This window comes from Stomoxys calcitrans, chromosome 2 (genome assembly GCF_963082655.1).
Source record: "Stomoxys calcitrans chromosome 2, idStoCalc2.1, whole genome shotgun sequence".
In the NCBI taxonomy this organism is placed as follows: domain Eukaryota; kingdom Metazoa; phylum Arthropoda; class Insecta; order Diptera; family Muscidae; genus Stomoxys; species Stomoxys calcitrans.
This window is the reverse complement of record NC_081553.1, coordinates 119716546-119738262: the sequence shown is the minus strand read 5'-3', so window position 1 is coordinate 119738262 and position 21717 is coordinate 119716546. Positions and strand designations below refer to the sequence as shown.

Below are 21717 nucleotides of genomic sequence, written 5' to 3'. Positions count from 1 at the left end.
CTGTGAAATGAACTCTCTTCAAGTTGTTTCGTTGGGGTTAGGGTTCATTTTAAAGAGTGTTTTGAGTGTGATTTCATGCTCGTTTGTTGTCTTGGAGGTGGGGTGGTTTGCTAGGTTCTTTTTGGGGAATTTGCATGAAAAATGCATTGCTCTTTTGCGCTCACTGGCGCCTCTTTGAGTTGAAAGTGGTTTGGTGAACTTGCTCTCTTTGTTGTTTTGTGGGGCCCCTATGGTGTATGATTTTTATGTTATTCATTTTAGTGTTCGCCTATAACGTGCCACAATTAAATCATTTTTATTTGTCGTTAAATGCAAAAATTGCCTTAGCAAAATAACTAAAATAGAAAATTCCAAGTCATTCCGTCCATAAGAAAAATAAAAAAAAAAGAAAATTACCGTCGCTATATGAAAAGTGCATATAGGTACCTAGTGGAAAATGTGAAAATGTTTTTGACCAAAAAATAAAACAAAAATCAAATTGTAAATTTTCTATTTGAGTTATTATCTAATTAAGTGTGGTCTTCAAATTTCGGCCCTTGTGAGTGTGTGGGGTTTTAAACTCAAATTCGTTTGCTACTCACTTTGAAGTTTGTTTTACTTTTAAATAACAAAAAAAAAAAAAGAATGACAAAAAATCAGCAAAATTTCCTATAAGCTGCTCTATGCTCTTTAGTTGGCAATTCTTGCTCTTTTTTCCACATCTTCTTTCATATATATATGGCCAAGCTAAACCAACATGGGTTTTTGGCTCAAGGGGGAGCTCTGATGAATTTGCTGGCCTCTGAGTGAGGGGTGGTAAAGCTAAAACTGCTGGTGCTGCTACTGCCTACTGCTGATATACGAACTACTGTTAAACTCCTCTGGTGGTGCGCTCTAAAGCAATCATGGTCATTATCATCACCATCATCATTAACATCATCATCATCGGCATTGGCTTGGCATCGTGGTAGCCGTCGTCGTCGTTGTATTCATCGTCATTGCCAACCTCAGGACAGAGCATTGAGAGAACACAACAACAGCAGCAACACAACACACAAACCCATGTGCAAGAGACCCACAGACAGAACAACCGCGCGCCGCACACACAGAGCCGGAGCAGCAGCGCACACAAACCATCCATCCATCCGTCGTACACCATCCATCTACAACACAACCAACAACACATTCTTCAGTCATAACACAACCAACAGCGAAACGTTGGATTATTCGTTCGATGGCAACGGTTTGGTTAACAGGCGCGCGCTTTCTTTTATTACAAAATTTTATCGCCAATTATTTTATTGTTATTTGAACAATTCTGGGGCGCTATCTAGCACTACAACAACTCGCTCGCTCGCTCGCCGCTCTCTCTCTCAAACACACACACTCATTCACTCTCCGTGCTAGCTAACTAACTAACTAACCATTGTCATCATCAGCTTACGAGCTACTAAATAAAAACAAACAACAAACAAATGAAGAAAAGTGTTAAGAATTTTAAAAACCTAACGTAGAATCAAATCTCGTCAATGGAAAAGCCGTCGTTTTAAACGAAAGTATTAAACAAAAAAAACCCTTTTTTGCCATAGAAATAAAAACAAACAACTAGTGGTTCACTTGCTCGTGGGTTCTTCTCACAGTGTTAAACAGTTTTTCCGGCCCTGCATAACGTCTTTTTTTTTGGCAGTGTGTAACGTAACAAAGATACGTCGTCGGTGGTAGAGTCGCTGCTAACGTCGTCGCTGTTTGTGGTTGGGGGTACGTTTTGTTTCTTCATTGCCCTCTTGTGGTGGGGCGCTATTCGTATCATCAACAGCCACCAAATGCAACGACGACGCACTTGAAAGAAAATCTTTATGATTATTTCGGACATTTCAGTCAGTTTGTCTACGACGGTCGTAATGAGAATACATCACTTAATCAGCCATCATCAGCAACACAGCAACAATAACACACAAAAGGCAACAACTCGTTCTGTGGCTATCACTACTACTCCCAACAATAACAGCAGCAGCAACAACAAAGCGTAACAAAAAAAAAAAAAAACAATAAAAACAAATAATAATCGTAAAAATAAAAGTAATTATTATTATCATTATTGTATGGGCACAACAACAACAAAAACAAGTGAAGTGAAGAATAATAACAAACAATAACAACAACAGCAACTAAACTACTATTGTTATTATTATTGTTGTTTTTATGTTTATGTATTTATCACCCATACCCAGTGACATAGAATTAATAATTTGTCAAAAAAAAACGAAAAGAATTTTGTCAAAAAGTGAGAAAAGAAAAATAAAAGCAAAGTAACTAAATAAATAGAAAGTGCAAATTTAAAACTGGCAACAAAGTATACGATTTTTCAAAAAACAAAAATATTTTCTTTAAATACAAGACATTTTGAAAAGTAAAATAAAAAAAAACACAAAAACCAAAATTTGTAATTTTCTCAAAATAAAGTGCAATATTTAAAAAAGTGACATGTTAAAAAAATTATAAGAGTTAAGAAAAAAGTCTTTGAAAATAAAATAAAAATTTTCCTAAAAATAAAGACAAATAATTTTTCAAACGTTTTATCATCAACCACTTGAGAAAAACACTCACCACACACAACTCCCCCTTGCGAAACAAAAACCCCTCAAGCTACTTATTGTGTTTAAGTCTTTCAAAAAACCGCCAAAATTCTTACCGCCAACAGTATGAATTCATATTTTGAGCAAGCTTCGGGCTTTTATGGCCATCCACATCAGGCCACCGGTATGTCTATGGGTACCGCTGGCCATCACGATCAATCTGCCACCGCTGCTGCAGCGGCCTACAGAGGCTTCCCCCTCTCGCTGGGCATGACACCCTACACAAATCATCATCTGCAGCGTACCACCCAAGATTCACCCTACGATGCCAGCATTACAGCCGCCTGCAATAAAATCTATGGTGATGGCAATGCCTACAAACAGGATTGTTTGAACATCAAATCGGATACGATAAATGGCTATAAAGACATCTGGAATACCACAGCGAATGGGGGCGGGGCTGGTGGCGGCGGCGGTACCGGTGGTGGTGGTGGCGGCTCAGCAGGTTCTGCAAATGCTGCTGCAAATAATACCGCCAATGGAGGCGGACAAAATACCGCTGGCGGTGGCGGCATGCCAGTGAGGCCCTCGGCCTGTACGCCCGATTCACGAGTTGGTGGCTATTTGGACACATCCGGCGGTAGTCCGGTCAGCCATCGAGGCGGTAGTGCTGGCGTGGTGGGCGGCGGTGGTGCCGGTGTGGGCCAGAGTGGTCAAAGTGGTAATGTGGGTGGTGCTGGCGGTGTGGGCGGTGGAGCAACGGCCTGGAATGCGAATTGTACAATTTCAGGAGCAGCTGCCGCACAAACAGCAAGTAGTTTACACCAGGCCAGCAATCACACATTCTATCCCTGGATGGCTATCGCAGGTGAGTAAAAATGATGATCAATTTCGTATAGAAAATAAATATTTCTTAGAGATTTTTAAAAAGTGCCAATAAGACAAAATTTTCGAAAAATGTTTTTAATATTGTGTTTATGGTGAAAATTTTGCGGTTATTAAGGCAAATTTACCCTATATAGTCTGGTTTTGTAGTCCCAATACTATAATGTCCATAAAAATTATATCATGTGTCTTCCTAGAAAAGAATAAAATGTGTTGCGAGAAAGACATCTTCAAATAAGTTTCACGAAAAATCCTAAAACTAAAATTTATATGCTCTTAGTTACTTATCACGCGCCCGGTAGTTGAGTTGGTAGCAAGCTCGGTATAATAGTGCAGGGGTCGTGGGATGTTTCCCGACTATAGGCTTGAGTTTATGGTTTACTGTGTTATAACAATGGATCAAAACTTATCTTAGATGTGAAACTGATTGTAGAGGCCAATGTTGTTTCACCATGTGAATTATACTTCAACTGTTTGAGACTAGAATTGTTCAAATTTCAAAATTGTTTCTAACAATTTATCTTATAGAAAAAGAATGTTTTCATTTATTATTTTACAAAAAAAAAGTAAAAAAAAATTGTAAAAACAAATTTCAAAAAATCCTTAATGCTCGGAAACGGATGCATTTATTATTTTACAAAAAAAAAAAGTAAAAAAAAAATTGTAAAAACAAATTTCAAAAAATCCTTAATGCTCGGAAACGGATGCATTTGCTAAAATATAAAAACTAGATGCAAACCAGTAAGGATCGGCAAAAGTCGAGCGGTGTCGACTGTATAATACCCTACACCTACCCTATAAGTACAATGTGGGACCTATATCCAATTTTGAACCAATTTTGATGGACCTCGGCGTGCAAATATGTTCAATTTGTAAAAACTATGGTTGACAAATGGCAACATTATGGCAAATTACCCAAAATCTGACGAACGTATATATGGGAGCTATATCTAATTCTGAACCGATTCCGAGGAAACTTCTCAGATAATGTGGTAGTCGTCAAGGAAAGCGTTGTGCAAAATTTTGGCAAGATTGGTCAATAAATGCGCTTGCAGTGCCTCTTAAAGTAAAAATCGGGCGATATACATATATGACAGCTATATCTAAATCTGAACCGATTCATGAAATTCACCAGTAATGTTGACAGTCGTAAAAAAGTCCTTCCTGACAAAATTCGAAAAAATCGGTTAACAAAAAACAATTTTATTGCAATATTACTGAAAATCGGACGAATATGGGAGCTATATCAAAATCTGAACCGATTTTGATCAAACTCTATGTTGTGATAGTCATCGAGGAAAGCGTTGTGCAATATTTTGGCAAGATTAATCAATAAATGTGCTTGCAGTGGCTCTAGGAGTGAAAATGGGGCGATATATACATATGAGAGCCATATTTAAATCTGAACCGATTTCCATGAAATTCACCATTAATGTCGACAGTCGTAAAATAATCCCTCGGACGAACATATATATGGGAGCTATATGCAGATCTGATCCGATTTGTTCCAATTTCAATAGGCTTCGTCTCTAGGCCGAAAACCATGCCTCTACCAAATTTGAAGACGATCGGATGAAAACTGCGACCTATACATTGTACACAAATTAACATGAGAACAGGGGAAAACTTCTCACACATCAATGAGTGCTGTCCGACTCAAATTAAAGTTCAATAATAAATGGCCTCCTTTTTATGACTGAGTCCGAACAGCACACCGCAGTGCGGCACCTCTTTGGGGAGATGTTTTTACATACCAAAGTACCAGTAGGCAGCATTAGAAGGGGAATAACCAACGCTAAAAACGTTTTGCTGACAGTCTCTCCAGGATTCGAACGCAGGGGTTGGGCGTCAAAAATTTTAAGCGCCACAAAATAAATTTCTCATACCAATTTTCAAACTTTGTGGAAAATCACCTCCCTAAAACTTATCGTTTCGAAAAAAACTTTCATGAGATCTTTCATGGAATCAACTCACCTTTCATTAAAAAATACCAAAAAGTTGTTGTTTTTTTTTTGTAATAAAAAAAAGTCGTTCCAACAGTGCTGACATATAAGTCCAGTTATACAGAACTTTGTAGCTTGGTTATCAGGGTATCAATTCGATCCCAAGTTCTTAGAAGTGTTCATCTTCGTTGTGAAGATCGGAACCCCTTTGAAACCCCCTCGATTCTTTGAATCACGACTCCTGGTTGAATACAGAAGTCTCCATTAAACTTTTATTCAGTTTGTATAGTTCAAAACTGAGATCCTAAGACAACTTGGTATGTTCCATGGTGTTAGGTTGAAGGCTCTAAGCCTAGTTCTAGTTGTTGTTATTGTTGTTGCAGTGTGTTATACACTGAAGCGGCAGACCTTGCCGTTGAAAACTCCATCGAGTCGATCCGGTACGTACAACCGGCTGCCATGAGTTTGACTAGTACTAATTGGATACCAAATGTTTCCGGACTAGTTGCCGTAATATTCAAACGGCGAACCACTTTACGTAGAGAAGTTTTAACTTTTCCTAAATAGGCACAAATACGCTGTTGTTGTTGTAGCCACATTTTTATGTGAAGGTAGCGATTTTTGTTAAGCTCCGTTCCGAAGGACCAATTGCCGCGGGAACTTTTTGGCTTGGCGCCATGTCATATCAGCTATCACAAACATCTAGTATAAGCAAGAGCCAATGCCGAACGTTCTCATACTATGACTCTTCACTCGATACCACTGATTGTCCGCGATTGCAATTAGAGTTACTCCGTATACTACCCAACCTGCGGACGTGCCCAGTTGCTCGGAGCTGAGATTTCCGTGATGATGATGAACACCACACACCTAATATGGTTGAAAAGTCTTCTAACCAAAAGACGAAATGCGTCCCATAGTGGTTCGTGTGTGTTGCTATCTTTGGCTTTCCTTTTCCATTTGCATCTCCGATCATTGAGCTCGTCTCGAAAGAGAAACAAAAAAAAATCGAAAAACTTAATGATCTCGCCCTAAACTGTAAAAAATCTTGAACAATAGTTTTCTTAAAGAATAAACCGAAAGTTAAGAAATATATCCACACTTCAAATTGGAATTGAATATATATTCCATAACTGGCAACACTACATATACTTATATTTTAGCGCTAGAGCCACTGTAACCCTAATTTTTTTTCATTGAGTTCATAGACTCCCTAATTTTTGTCAGATTTGACTGTAATTTTAAATGTGATGTGAACCTACGATCTCTTTGTTTTAATTTGTCGAGTTCTTACAAATCAAAAATGAAGTATGAAGTAAACCTTTCTCTTCTGCATTTAACCAAATAATATAAATAACCAATAATATAAACAATCTGCAGCATTTTATTTTTTTGAGCTTCTTGATTCATTCTCTGATTTGCTTTCTTCAACATAATTATCTGTGATAATCCACGCAAGTGGGAAACCAATGTAATACTCGGGCGTAATAAGTAATTTTTGAACTTGTTAACATGGGCGGGGTTCTCGCATAGAAATTATGTCAAGCCTATATGACCACAAACTCGAAATACTATTATTATATCTAAATTTAAATGATAAAATCGGTAGTTTAAGTTTTCTTAAGTTCTAGTTTTCATAAAATTACTGTCCGTCTGTCAGCCTTCAGTTAAAGAAAGCAAACCATTTATATGCATTGAATTTCTTCAATTCCAATATTTCGGTAGACTCCGTCTACCATTTTTAAGGCTAGATGGATTGACTGTGTGGCGATATAACTTCGTGCAGCTTTCTATGTCTTTTTTTGAAATTCATTCTTTTGTCAGGTGGTAAGTCGATGATATGTAACATCTCGAGAGTGAATCTTCGCCTGAAGTTTTTTGGCTTATCACCAGTCGATGCACAGTGTGCTGCTAGAGCAGTTTTTTGCTCGATTGGTTTATCCTTGGCTTTCTGGTCAGATTTATGTGCAGATAATCTAGTTTTTAGTTTCATCATGGTAGTGCCAATATATGCCATCGAGCATATATTGGACTTGTCGATATTACATTTAATTTTATATACAACGTTTGATTGTTCCTCATTTTTAATTTTACATTTTGTCTTCTTGAATAATTCATTCACAGTTCTACTTGTTCTTAACGCGAGTTGGTATTTGTCCTTGTCGCATAGATTTGATTTGCCAAATCTTTCGAAGAATCCTTGTATGTATGTCAGTGATATGTAAATTTTTCCTTCTGTGTTCTGTTTTCCGTCAATTATTTTCCCAAGACCTTCCTTAGCTTTGTTTAATAGTGTATTAATTGTCCAAATGGGGAAGTTGTTAGCTCTAAGAATTTCTTTTATTTTCCTCTCGTTCTTTGGATATAAGTCTGGATCACTTGTACTAAATACTCTTCTAATAAAATTCGTGGCTGTTTTCGTTATTACTCTTTTGTCGTGTTTGGAATAAAAATTTATCAATCTTCTGGAGGCCGTCGATTTTTGATACCAATCTACTTTCAGCTGGTTGCCATGTCTATAAACTACCGAATACAAATAAGGTAGTTTGTCATCATATTCCTCCTCCTCCGTAAATTGGGTGAATTTGTTGAAGGAGTTCAGAGTCTTGAGTGTATCTGCCATGTTTGATTTTTTCACAATCGTCTACATATTTTGTCAATATCCTAGGTTTCACCATTTTGTCAAATGTGTCATTCAGAATTTCTCTAAAATACTAAAGTTTTTTTATGTTGTGTGTTATGTCTAATTTCTAACCTAAGAACTGTTAAAAAAGTCTCTGAATTTAAAGAGGAAATTTTAAAAATTATTGTATTGATATTTATTTTTCGTTTCCTTTTTTTGTCTTTTCATACAGCTTAACAACTCATATTAGAGTCCGTTTTCTATTTAAACAATTAAGCTGTTGACAAATATTTCTTCTTCTTGGTAGTTGTTGTTGTAGGTTTCATCAGATGTGTTGTAACTTGCAGAGTCGAGGTTTTGAAGCCAGTTCCGAGATCGTATTTCGGAGCGGAGTAAAGCAAGCTTGCTTTTACATTATTTGTCAATGTATCGTTTTTATTAATTTAAAAAAATATTGTAAATTACTAGGTATAGTTAAATGATTTATTTAAGTGTATAAAATCTTTAAAAAAGAACAAAATACTATTTCGAAAAACATATGAAACTATTTTTTCCATAACATTTTACTGAATCTCCAACCAAATTTCTTGCAGTGTAGTTTTCAAAAATGTTTTCAGTTTCACTTCTATTGATAAAATCAACATTAGACAGTCTGCTTCCCGGGTTAAAAAACTTTACTTTTACTTCGCAAGTTTTCACTTTTTATACGCATTCTTTCTTCCTTAAACATTCATCAAAGCCTCAAACAATAATATAGAGATTTTGTTCTGTTTATGTTGCTTTTTTGTTTTGCTCAACATTATGTGACTATGCAACATTATGACGCACACATATTGAATCTTGGTCAAGTTTCCAATTATTGTTGTTTTTGTATTTCTTATGCACCTTTAAGATATCTTACAGCATCAAATGATATAACAACCATGTGGCAAAACGTATTATTAGTTATTCTGTTTTTTCTTTACCATTGTTTTACTTCGTCCCCTTTCTTTAGATAAATGAACCAGTAGTTCAATGCTGTTTTAGTAGACTGGCTGACAGACAGGCAAATCAAAATGAAAAAAACCACACAATAATCAGTGTGATTGATACAGGGACACAGACAGACAGACAGACAGAGACGTCATACAATCAATTTCAAATCAATTATTTTATCATTTTTGCTTTTATCACTATTCTTTGATTTAATAGAGAAGTTATTATATATTTACAACTGTGAAAAATATAAAATGACTTGAAGCTATGGTAAATTGTTAAAGCCTTTGAGCTAGTATCACGAGTTAAGGGAAAATTGTATAAGACCTCCCATTATACATTAATAATCTTTAGAATGAAAAAAAGATTTTCAACAATATTTTGTAGATATTTGAATATTTTGCATAAATTTTCACCCAGGTTTCCGACTCTCAATCGATGGGTTAAAGAATGTACAGAATAAAAGTGATAAAGGTTTTATAGTAAGGAATTTCATAAATTAATGTTAATAACAAAAGAAAATATCACAAATTATATATTAAAATTTTACCTATCTTTCTACAACTTACAATGGAGGGCATTCGACTAGCAACTATTAAAAGTTAATTCTTAGAAAATTTAAGGGAATATCAGCATAACAATCAATCATATCAACGAAATTTTCTGTTTGTTTCTCTTTCGAGATGAGCTCAATGATCGGAAATGCAAATGGAAAAGGAAATCCAAAGTTAGCCACACACACAGAAGACTTTTCAACCATATTAGGTGTGATGGCTTCAAGGGCCGTGCGTTGGTATGTTGTATTTGAATCGTATTAATAGCGAAAACGCATCTATGATACAATTACCACATTAACCAAGCTCTTTTGAACAAATTTTACTGCAAAATCAGATTTATTTTATTTTTTTGTTTACATTATATTGACACAAATTTACAAAACAAAAATTTACAAAAAAAAATATTTACTATTTCTGTGTTAGTCGAGCTTAAATTACCACGAGAATATGTACTAGGAAGGAGAGATTGTTGTAATGTAGTGACGAAAAAAAACTGTCAGCTATCAAACAAGCGGGCATGGATATCACACCATTGGCCGACGCATTTCTGGACTGGTAATACCCTCGGCAGTATTTCAGTATTATATCCCTTCGTCTGGCCGGCCCACAGTTTCAAAACATGTTAATTGCGCTGTTTAAGCAAAGATTTTTAGCATTAATGCTTATGTGAAATCTAAGCAAGCGGACAAATTAACAGCCAATAACCTGACAAGAAAGTGAAACAGTAGGACAAAGTGTCGGGTTTTGTGATTGTGTGTTTCCTCTGCAATTTCTTCGAGAGAAATACAACCTACCAATGTACGACCTTTGAAGACCTCACAGACTACATCGTCCATGAGTCGAATACTAAGTACTGACAAGGGTCTAACCAGCCCAGAAACGTGTACCAGTGGTGTGGAATTTATGGCCGGTAATCTGGCAGTTCCTTTTCTTTTATTCATAAAAATAATCCCAATAATTTAATTTTTTTTTGATAAATTTAAATTATGAAATTGTTTCAGAAAAAGGATTTAAAAGCAAAAATTGATTTTTTTAATAAAAAAATAGTAAATTATTTTTTATTAAAGAAAACTTAAATATTTTTTTTTTTAATTTTTTTAGGCAAAATTTCATTTAGTAAAACTTTAGATCTTAAAATTTCAATTTTTAATAATGGGCAACATTATACAATTTTTGTATAGACCAACCGCTATATGGGGTATAATTTTGTTGTAAGTATTACATTGCCTTTTAGATGAATTATGATATGCAAGAATGTAATCAAAACGTGTTTTGCCGACGGTACATTAAAATAAAAAATAAAAGTCAAAACATTTTCTATATATCATCACAAAATCACTAAAACCATGAAAAGGCATCCGTTACAAAGTTACGTAAGAAAACACCGGAAATTTTCGGTGATATATCGTCCCGTTGGTGGACATGCTCAGACTACCAGTGCGGAGGTCGTGGGTTCCAATCTCAGCAAAAGCTTTGACCTGTTGCAGTTGCATATTAAATACATTAGATATTAAATACATATTTCATTAAGAAACAAGTGGTACCTTTTATCATATCAATGAGTGCAGTCCTATTCAAGTTTTAGCTCCTCCTTTTTTATGCCGGGTCTAGAGAAGTTTTAACATGACAAGATACCGGGGTTCAGCCTTATAGGCGAACATGCTTACCTCTGCGCCACGGTGACTTCCTCATATCGGTTTGTGTGGGGGCTACATATGAGTTTATAGGCCGACTAGAACCATACTCGGCAGGAATGTTGCAATTTGGAAAAGAAGTCCTATTCCGATTTAAATCATACTTTGCACGGATGTGGGAAGTCAGAACAGAAGACCTTTGCCACGTTGGCCTCCTCATATTGGTTTGTATGGGGGCTATATCAGTAAATAGCCCGACTCAAATCGTACTCGGCACTGATGTTGGAATTTGAAACATAAGTCCTATTCCAATTGAAATCATACTTTGCATGGATGTTGGTAGTCAGAACAGAAGTCCTTGTGCCAAATTTCAACCAAATTTGATGTAAACGGAGGCCTGTAGGCGCTCAAGATTGTTTTCTATGGGGGTATATCCAAATCTGAACCCATATGGTCCATATACACTCCGTAATAAACTTCATCGATAAGAAATCTCTGTGGAAAATTTCAAGCAAATAGATTAATTCGTTCAAACGCTATCATGATTTCGACAAACGGACCGATGGACATGGCCAGATCGACTTAAAATGTCAGGACGATCAAGAATGTATATATACTTTATAGAGTCAAAGATTAATATTTCGAGGTATTGCAAACGGAATGAGTGATCAGCTCATACTTGTCATGAAAGTTGTAGGCCATAGGAAGTTGTAGGCCAAAAATTTCAACCAAATCGGAAAGAAACGCACCTATACGGTCTCAAGAAGTATCTGAACATAGGTCGTCTTCTCCTATTTACCATTTCTAGCTCTCTACAGCGAGATCTGTGCAAAATTTCAAGTGGATTTCTATATTCGATTTGATGCTCAAGCGATTTCCACAGACAGACAGACAGAGAAATGGACGGACATAGCTAGAGCGCTATAGAATGTCATGAAGATCAAGAACATATAAAAACAAATAAAAGGGTATTAAGTTAGGCAGGGCCGAACTTTGGATACCCACCACTTCGGGTATATATATAAACCACCTTTCGTCACAATCCAATGAAAAATGCTTTATTTATGCACCTATAGCAGCTATATCCAAATATGGTCTGATTTAGACCAAATTCGGCACGGACTTTGAGTGGTATAAAAAATTCAAGTCACTGTTCAATTGTGGATCTGAACCATATAGGACACGGCTATTGAAAAGCCTTACATATGCCACTGTGTCAAATTTCAGCGAAAGCGTATAATAAATGCGCCTTTTATGGGTACAACACTTTAATCGATAAATTGGTCCATATTGCAGCTTTATCTATATATAGTCCGATCTGAACCATATTTAGGTCAGATGTCGGGAGGCTTAAAATAACCCACTGTTGCAAAATTCAGCGAAATCGGGTAATAAATAAAGCTTTTATGGTCTTCAGACCCCTTATCGGCAGATCGATCTATATGGTAGCTATATCTAAATATAGACCGATCTGAACCATAGTTGGGTCAGTTGTCGGGAAGCCTTAAACTACTCACTGTTTCAAATTTCAGCAAAATCAGATGAAAAAAAAAGTTTTTATGGGCATTAGACCCTTTATCGGAAAATCGGTCTATATAGCAGCTATATCCGAATGTGGTCCGATTTGGCCCGTTCAAGAACTTATCCAGCGTTCAGAAATTTCTGTGCTAAGTTTCAGCTCAATATCTCAATTTTTGAAGGCTCTAGAGTGATTACAACTGACGGATGGACAGACGCACGGGTATCGTTAAATCGTCTAAGAATTCTACGACGATCCGAAATATATATACTTTGTAGGGTCGGAAATGAATATTTTGATGTGTTGCTAACGGAATGACAAAATGAGTGTGTTGGGTATAAAAAATCAAATCAAAGAAAATCAAAATTTTAATATTTAAAACAAAATTTGTCCTGTTAATAAAAACTAGCCATGGAGGCCACCGTATCGCAGAGGCTAGCATGTCCGCCTATGACGCTGAACGCCTGGGGGCGAATACTGGGGAGAACATCGAAAACAATAATTTTAACAATGGTTATCCCCTCCTATGATGGCAACATTTGTAGGGTATTATGCCATGTTAAAACTTCTCCCCAAAGAGACTATAAAAAGGAGCCCCATTACCATTGAGCTTAAAATTGAACCGGACAGCAATCGTAGATATGTGAGAAGTTTGCCGCTATTCCTCAATGGAATGTTCATGGGAAATTTGCATTTGCAATAGAAAATAGCAGTCTCGTTATAAAAATCTCTTGATAAACTGTAAAATTCAGCTCGTCTCGAAAGAGAAATGAAAATTATAAAATAAAATGATCTTCACCTTTACAGGCAAAAAAAAAAAAAAATTAAACAAAATGTAACACTTGTATCAAAGTTCTCGTTAAACATGTTTCATCATGTTACAAATAAAGTATTGAACCTTAAAGTGCAAATGAAACTTAATTTTCTAAAGTTTATTTCATTCAGAACTATTTAATCTCACCTTTAATCCTAAATTTATAAATGGAATGCCTTTAATACAACACACAACCTGAGTCAACCATACTAATTAACTAATGACATATAATCTATAACAATTCTCATAAAATATATGAAAAATATCCCAAAAGTTTTTGCAAACCCAAATTTTTGTATAAAAATTCAACCAAATACTGTTTGCCTATCATCCCAAATGGAGAATAAAATTCACAACTCCACCACAACCGCCAACAAAAGCAACCGCCAACAACAATAGCAACAAACTGTGACTATAAATGTTAATTGTACAATTTGTCTCATAATTTGTCACCTTTGGAGTTTACCAACCAAAACACACACAAACCGAGAAAAACTCAAAAATTATGACTTTTAGCATCATGTTAAACCAAAGCTATTCAACCCAGTCTAGGTCCAGGGCGCAAAGAGCACTTTCTAGCTACAACTACATATATATGTATATCGGTGTATGGGTGGTGTGGTAGTATATCACAAAACTGCAGGAAGTGCAAATGAAAACCTTTTGCCTGTAGCAGAAAAACGGCTAGAGCTCAAAAACAACGTGTAAAAACGGTGTGAAACAATCCTTTTAATTTGAGAACATCAACAAACCGTTTAAAAGCCATTTTTTTCGCTCTCTACCAGCTAGCTAGCTAAACGAAACACTACACAACATACATTTTATGGACCTTTAGTTCGTTCAGCCGCGTGAGTACCCTTTTTAAACACATGGCCTTAGAGGAAAGTCGAATGCCACCTACCTTACTTCTAGAGTTTTGGGTCATAAAGTATTTTTCTCGGCTTTTTGCAACAACTGCATCAACCTTACCAACGCCACCACCATAGTCATCATCATCATCATCATCATCATCTTCATTGTCGTCATCTGCACGCAGCAGCAGTCCTTGGTGTTTTGTGATGTGATTGTCCCCGGCTGGTAGAGTTAATTCGAGTTAAGAGTTCACTTCCATGGTGACACCACCAACACCGCCACATGTGACTTGACTGCAAAAAGTCTTCTACTAAATAACGAGGCACGCTTGACATTTTCTACAATTATGTAATTATTACATTTACTACAAATTTCAACAATTCTGGTACTTCATTCTATGCTACTCCGTTTAATAAAAAAAATCTCTAATGTAGCACAGCAAGAGTTGACTCAACAGAGAGAAAGAAGAAAAATTAAGTGCAAAAACTTGAAAGGTAAAGGATATCAGTTGCCACCACTCGGGGTGAAAAAATCTTAAACTCTTTTAACAAAAAAAAAAAACCCACACACCATGTGGCCTTTTAATGCTAGTTCAAGAAAAAATTATCACACACACACAAATCTACACCACTTACCGTTGTTGTTGTTAAAATCGAAGATTCTTGGATGCTTTAAAGTAAAACAATAATGGAATATAAGACAACAATTCAATGATGGTGTCTTCTTACAAGGATTACAATGTAACTGAAAATTTACGCCATTTTGTATTAAGACTGTCGGAGACATTTTTGGATTTTTTAAGTAGAACTCACATGTTTAGATTTGGCCTATCATCACTTAAAAATCCATTTGTTTTTGTCATAAAGAATCTTTGGTAGTTAGTGTTGATGGTTTCATGACCTTAACAGATTTTCAGTTATGGTGATAATTTAAAGTAATACACTAATTTATTTTTGTTGTTAATTTCGTTGTTCTTACAACATATTTTTCTAAACAACGCAATATTTGGAATGAAACCACAAAGTGTCTCTTTTCATGATAACCTCTAGAGCTCGTAATTCTTTGGGCTATAAATCATGATAACTACATTAAAGTGAATAAGTAAAAGCGTGCTAAGTTCGGCCGGGCCGAATCTTATATACCCTCCACCATGGATCGCATATGTCGAGCTATCTTTTTTTAGGCAAACAATGAATAATGAATAAGAACTGTTATGCTATTGGATCAATATCAAGTTATAGTCCGATTCGGACCATAAATGAGTTGAATGCTGAACATTGTAGAAGACATTGTGTAATATTTCAGTTCATTCGGATAAAAATTGCGCCTTGTAGGGTCTCAAGAAGCAAAATCGGGAGATCTTGTCAAGCTATAGATCGATTCAGACCCTATTGGACACGTATGTTGAAGGCCATGGGAGAAGCCGTTGTACAAAATGTGTGCAAAATCGGATGAGAATTGCTCTCTCTCTAAAAGCTTCAGAAGTCAAGGACCCAGATCGGTTTATATGGCAGCTATATCAGGTTATGTACCAATTTGCGCCAAACTCATCACAGTTTTTGGAAGTCATATCAAAACACCTCATGCAAAATTTTAGCCAAATCGGATGTGAAATGCGCCCTCTATCGGCTTAAGAAGTCAAGATCCAAGATCGGTTTATATGATAGCTATACCAGGTGATAGACCGATTTGGTACCAAAACACCACGTGCAGCCAAAACTGATAAGAATTGCGCCTTCTAAAAGCTCAAGAAGTCAAGACCCAAGAACCCGATTTTAACCATGCTTAGCACAGTTGTTGGAAGTGATATCAAAACACTATTTGCAAAATTTCAGTCAAATCGAACGAGAATTGCACCCCCTTGAAGCTCAAGGAGTCAAGACCCAAGATTGGTTTATATTGCAGCTATGTCAAAATCCCAACCGACCTACACTAATAAGAAGTAATTGTGCAAAATTTCAAGCAGCTAGCTTTACTCCTTCGAAAATTAGCGTACTTTCGACAGACAGACGGACATGGCTAGATCGACTTAAAATGTCACGCCGATCAAAAATATATATACTATATGGGGACTCAGACGCATATTTCGAGGTGTTGCAAACAGAATGACGAAATTAGTATACCCCCATACTATGGTGGAGGGTATAAAAAACACCAGACTTTTGAAAATATTGTGTACACTGTACACAACAACAAAATATTTGCGGTTGATGTTTGGGGTGAAATTGAATTATGAAAATACCCCGAAATTCTAGCACAAAAATGGACCCCTATTTAATATTGGAGCACAAATTGCTTATATGGTTGCGGATCACTTGTTTTGGGGCAATTTTTCGTTATGAAAAAGCACCCCAAATTTGAGGCCCACAGTCATGGCGCCACAATTGCAACCTGTAAGTGTTCAAGAAGACAAATCCAAAAATATATAGTTTTAGGGGAGTTATATCATTTTATAGATATGTTCGGCTCTTGACATGGTTTTTAGACTTGATAAGGTTTTTTGAACATCATCAAAGAAGTCATTATATGAAAGTTCACCCTACGGATAAGAGACAAATACAAACGAATTTTCGGTTTATATGGGAGCTTTATCAGGCATTAAACCGATTTAAGCCACACTCATCACGGATGTTGCATATTATATATTGTGCAAACCTTCCGCTATCAGGACGATAATTGCGCCTTCTGCTGGCTCAAAGGGTAAAATCGGGAGATGGGTTTATGCGGGAACTATACCAGGATGTAGAGCGATTCAAACCATACTTGGGATAGCTGTTGAAGGCCATATAAATAGTCATTGTGGAAAATTTTAGCCAAATCGGACAAGAATTGCTCTCCAGAGGCTCAAGAAATATGGTGGAGGTTTTCTAATATAGATAACACTAATTAAACATTAGGTACGGTTAGGTCGGATGAAGATGATACCAGACAATCTATGTCTATACAGCAAAAAATAACTCTAAGAAAAAACCAACTACCAAATCTGTAGGTGGAACTTTAAATTCTCAACGAATTTTAGCACTGAAATGAAGACTTTATTTGTTAAAGTTGGTTTGTAGAGATTTGACAGACAAAATATTGAGATTTTGTGGATTTTCAACAAGTTCTTTTGTTGGTTAGATGTTACAAGACTCCCATGCCATTAAGTACTTGCAAACCCAGGTTCGAATCCTTCGGACGGTCAAATCATTTTTTTTGTTATTTTTTCTTTAATATTATTTTAGAAAATTCGGTTAAAAAAAATATGTATTTCGTAATCGAAAAAATTTTATAAAAGTGGTAATTAAATTTTTTTAGATTGAATTTGATTGAGACACTTAGCTTGCATAGATTGCCTTTCAACAACTGTTTGTGATCTCGGTCGCAGAGATTCAAAATAATTTTTTGCAGGAGAACTAACTAATTTCGTCGTCGCTTTTTCGAGAAAAGTTGTTGTTTTTCAAAATTATTTTTAGCTGTATAAGTATCCTCCAGCGCCAATATGTTGCATATTGCGATATTGAAGAATGGATGCATCAAAAATGTTCGCAGTTATGAAACGCCCTTTGACTATTAATATGAGAAAGTTCTTGTGAGTAAGCCCAATATTTAAGAATCTCCCATTCGAACTTCTATAAGATAGTTTGGGCTATATTTCTAACGTGGGTCCAGTTATTGTTGCCTGATCTCTTCCCTTTTCCTTCTCAACCGTTTGCACTTCTTAAGCTTAACAAGATTTTGGAGATTTTGTGGGGGCCATCCACTATTGTTTTATTTCAAACTTTTATGAAAACACCAACTTTCGGTAAAAATTCTGAAAAAAAACTATGCGAATATTTCGATATGGGGTTTCTCAGTGTTTTTCCTTTCAATCTTCAATTTCTTAAGTAAATCCAGTGATTGTGGTTGTTTGTACATAGTTTTCAAACATAAATCCATTTTCGGCTTTAGGTTTCCTTCAAAGTTGGTTGGCCTACAAAAATGAGATGAGACATTCTAAAAAAAACTTTCAGTAGTGCTTTGGAACATTGACTAGATACCTTAGACGTTTCTGACTTCCTTAGTCGCTGCCTCGAATTTTTGGGTCAAGTGAAGAAGCTATCAACACTTATGTTTAGTTTACTACAATTTTAGATTAGTTTGTTCATGCATAGGCAATATTTTAGTCATGTTCGGTGTAACCTGGAAAATTAATATCTTGATATAGAAACTCGTATGGACCCCTGATCTCTATTAAATTGCTTTATCTCAAAAGGGAAGTCTATGAGTTAATGCCTAAGTTAAAAAGTTTCGGATATAACAAAGCAATAAAACTTTCTTTAGTACAAAATTGATATCATTCTTTCAGTACGATTTCAATACCATGTTGGTTGAATTTGAACAAAAAAAAAATTAGTTTCAATAATAAGTTCTTCAATGGAGTTCTTCATTTTACCGATAATAATCTTTAAAGATATGCGAATAACATGGAAAATGAAAGTTACCTTCATACAACACAATATGTGAGAAATCTCGTAAAAATTCGAAGCTCGTAAAATTCAATTCAATGAGTAGTTAACATGTTGTGTAGATAACTTTAAGATTTCAAATAACTCATGCATATCAACTTTACAATATTGGAAAACAATTTTCACTGCATTTCGCACTGCAGAGAATTTACTACTACAACATAAATCAGCATATCAATGTTTTGCTGATGTTTACGAATTAACGTGATTGTTTCTTGGTCTGCAGTCAGTTAAAGTAATATTCATATTGAACAAACTTTTTCATGGAAATAAATGAATATTTTATGTAAACTTAAGTTACAGTTTTTCCTATTTTCATAACTCCAAATAAATCAAGCAACTGAACTATTTTCTCTATATAAATCTATTTTGCACATAATCTGGTATGTTTTGTGGTGTTACCGTCCCACTGCATCATCAACGTTTCAACAACTATATATCACAGTGTTTTCCAAAAACTAAAAAAAAATACAACAATTCACATAGCTTAAACATAGTTTTTCAATCAATATTTACTTCATGTAGAAATGAAGCACTTCCATGATCAAATTCGATATATAGACGATGCTATGAGACCTTCATGTTGTACAATAAATGATATTGCTGCTTTAACCGCTGCCATCGATTACTTAATACACTTTTATAAATTATTTTCATGCCTTTGAACGTTTCTACTTCATTTGTACATCCTCTATAAACTGTATAATCAGTGTCTCTGCGATTTGGGTATTCCAATATAGACATTTCTGATATAATAAAAACACAATAATACAAAAGAAAATAGTGTTATTCAATGTTTATGGTTGGAAATGAGCTTGAAGATCAGTGTTAACTAAACTTAATAATTCTTAATAAAACCACGATCCATATCTATGTTAGATTCAATACTTTATAAACAATGTGAAATATTTATATATTGGTTTTAGTTTTTTTTTTAATTTTTCTTTCAACTAAGCCCTATTTTTCTCAACATCACCTGTTTTTAATATATTGCATAAAATATATTTTTTTTAAGAATTATTTATTTATTTAAGAGATCTCCTAAATTTAAGAAAACATGCTGTCATCATCCAAAGACTTATTATTTCGTTTTCATCCATGCTTTCCTTTTCCCATTGACCATTAATTTATGATCACTTTTTTAACATTTTTGTTCTAACACATCATTTAGTGTGAATTTTTGTCGGCGTTTTCGTCACATATCAAAACAAACAACAACACACATGCCTAAATAATTGGCCAAACACTAATGCATATATAGATACATATATGCGCGACAGACTATTTATATAAATACAAAAAATATGTCTTTTTGATACCTCTTTACGAAACATAACACAATATTTTTTTGTACAATTTTGTTTTTAATTGAATTGAGGAAAAAAATGTTTACGAATGAAAATTGTTCACTGAAATTTTGTTTACAGACAGACTATATTTATGCTCTGTTTTTCAGAATTCAGCAACTTTCTTTTGTGTATATCTTATAAGATTTTTTCGATATAAATGCAAGGAAGGCAAGGCTAGTTAGGTCAGGTGAAATCATTTTGGTTTAAAAGGTTTCCTCTTTCTTAACTCCTAATTGGAATTTTCATATTTCTTATTAATTTTGATGCTGTCATATCTTTTATTAGTTGTCTTACCTGTCCCTTTATTTCTGATGTTTAATGTACTTACCGCTAGATGGCATTTTGGTATTCTTATGAGACTTTGATGTGATCTTAAGATAGTCTGAACAACTGATTACCTGTGAGAATTTTTTTACCTATAGTAATATCGTATAATTCAAACTCACCACCTAAGATGTGGTGAAAACCCTTGGCAAGGATAACATTTATGAGATAGCAAGGCTGCAATATGAATTTGTTCAAATCATTAGATAAACAACCCTCATTTGGTGACAACTAAGTTATTTGAGCCATTTGCATTCTTTACTGATCAAAGTAAGACAACTGTGTTTCATTTGGCCAATGCACACTGTGTTATAAGTACTTCAAATAAGTGTTCGATTGTTTTACTATAGAAATTTAAAACACAAAAGTTAAAGTATGATCGATAATAAAAAATTGTTAAAAAAAGGTTAATATAGATCAGATAATTCATTGTTCAATTAAATAAGAAGAAAATAAATCGTTGTTTGTGATTTCACATCGGTTCTTTCATTCCATTGCAAATATCGACGAATGTTGAAAAGTTTTTTCGGTGCCCAATTTATATAATGGGTGTATTGAAAAATGGACACTGATAAAAAGAGTTTAAGGCTTCAAACTGCATCAAGATCGTGTGAAAAACATGCCTTTTGTGCTCACTGGCAGTATACTTTCATAAGACAGAAGATCTCTTCTGTTTCTCGGTTATTTTAGAAGGAATTGACATAATCTGCAAAGCAAATCTAATTCAAATAGGGCGAATCAGAGCGTTATGAAAACTGAAGTGGGAGACAATTTAATGAAGGCCTATATATAGGTGAAGATAGCCGAGGCGCAGAGATTTGCACGTTCTATTGTATTATAACGCTGAATCCCATGGGTTGTATACTGGCTTCGGAAACAAGCAAATATGCATTATATACGGTTGAGACAAACTTTAGATACCCAACACAACGAGTAGCTGTCCAATTACGTCGGACAACATACAGCTATATCACATTATGTTTAAATTTTTAAAATAAATAGATACAAAAGCCTGAATTACAAAATTGGTCCTTATGGCATCTATATCCACATATGTTCCGATGTGGACTATCCTCGGCACGGATATTGTTAGTCTATCGTAACTCATATGGCCGAGCGCATGGGAGTCCATAACGACTACTATGGACGATGTCTTGCTGAGGAGGAGACGATCGAACATCTACTGTGCTCATGCCTGGG

General features: G+C 35.2%; 1 protein-coding gene across 5 annotated transcripts in view; it reads left to right on the top strand.

Moving 5' to 3' along the window:
- The first annotated feature begins 288 nt into the window (after positions 1-288).
- Positions 289-21717, top strand: part of LOC106088205 (homeotic protein ultrabithorax) — a 260446-nt gene continuing 239017 nt past the window's right edge. For all 5 annotated transcript variants that reach the window (XM_013253614.2, XM_013253613.2, XM_013253612.2 and 2 more), the window contains exon 1: positions 289-3423. In XM_013253614.2, coding sequence (XP_013109068.1) covers positions 2682-3423 — 742 coding nt within the window. In that variant the 5' untranslated portion in view covers positions 289-2681. The remainder of the gene's footprint in view (positions 3424-21717) is intronic.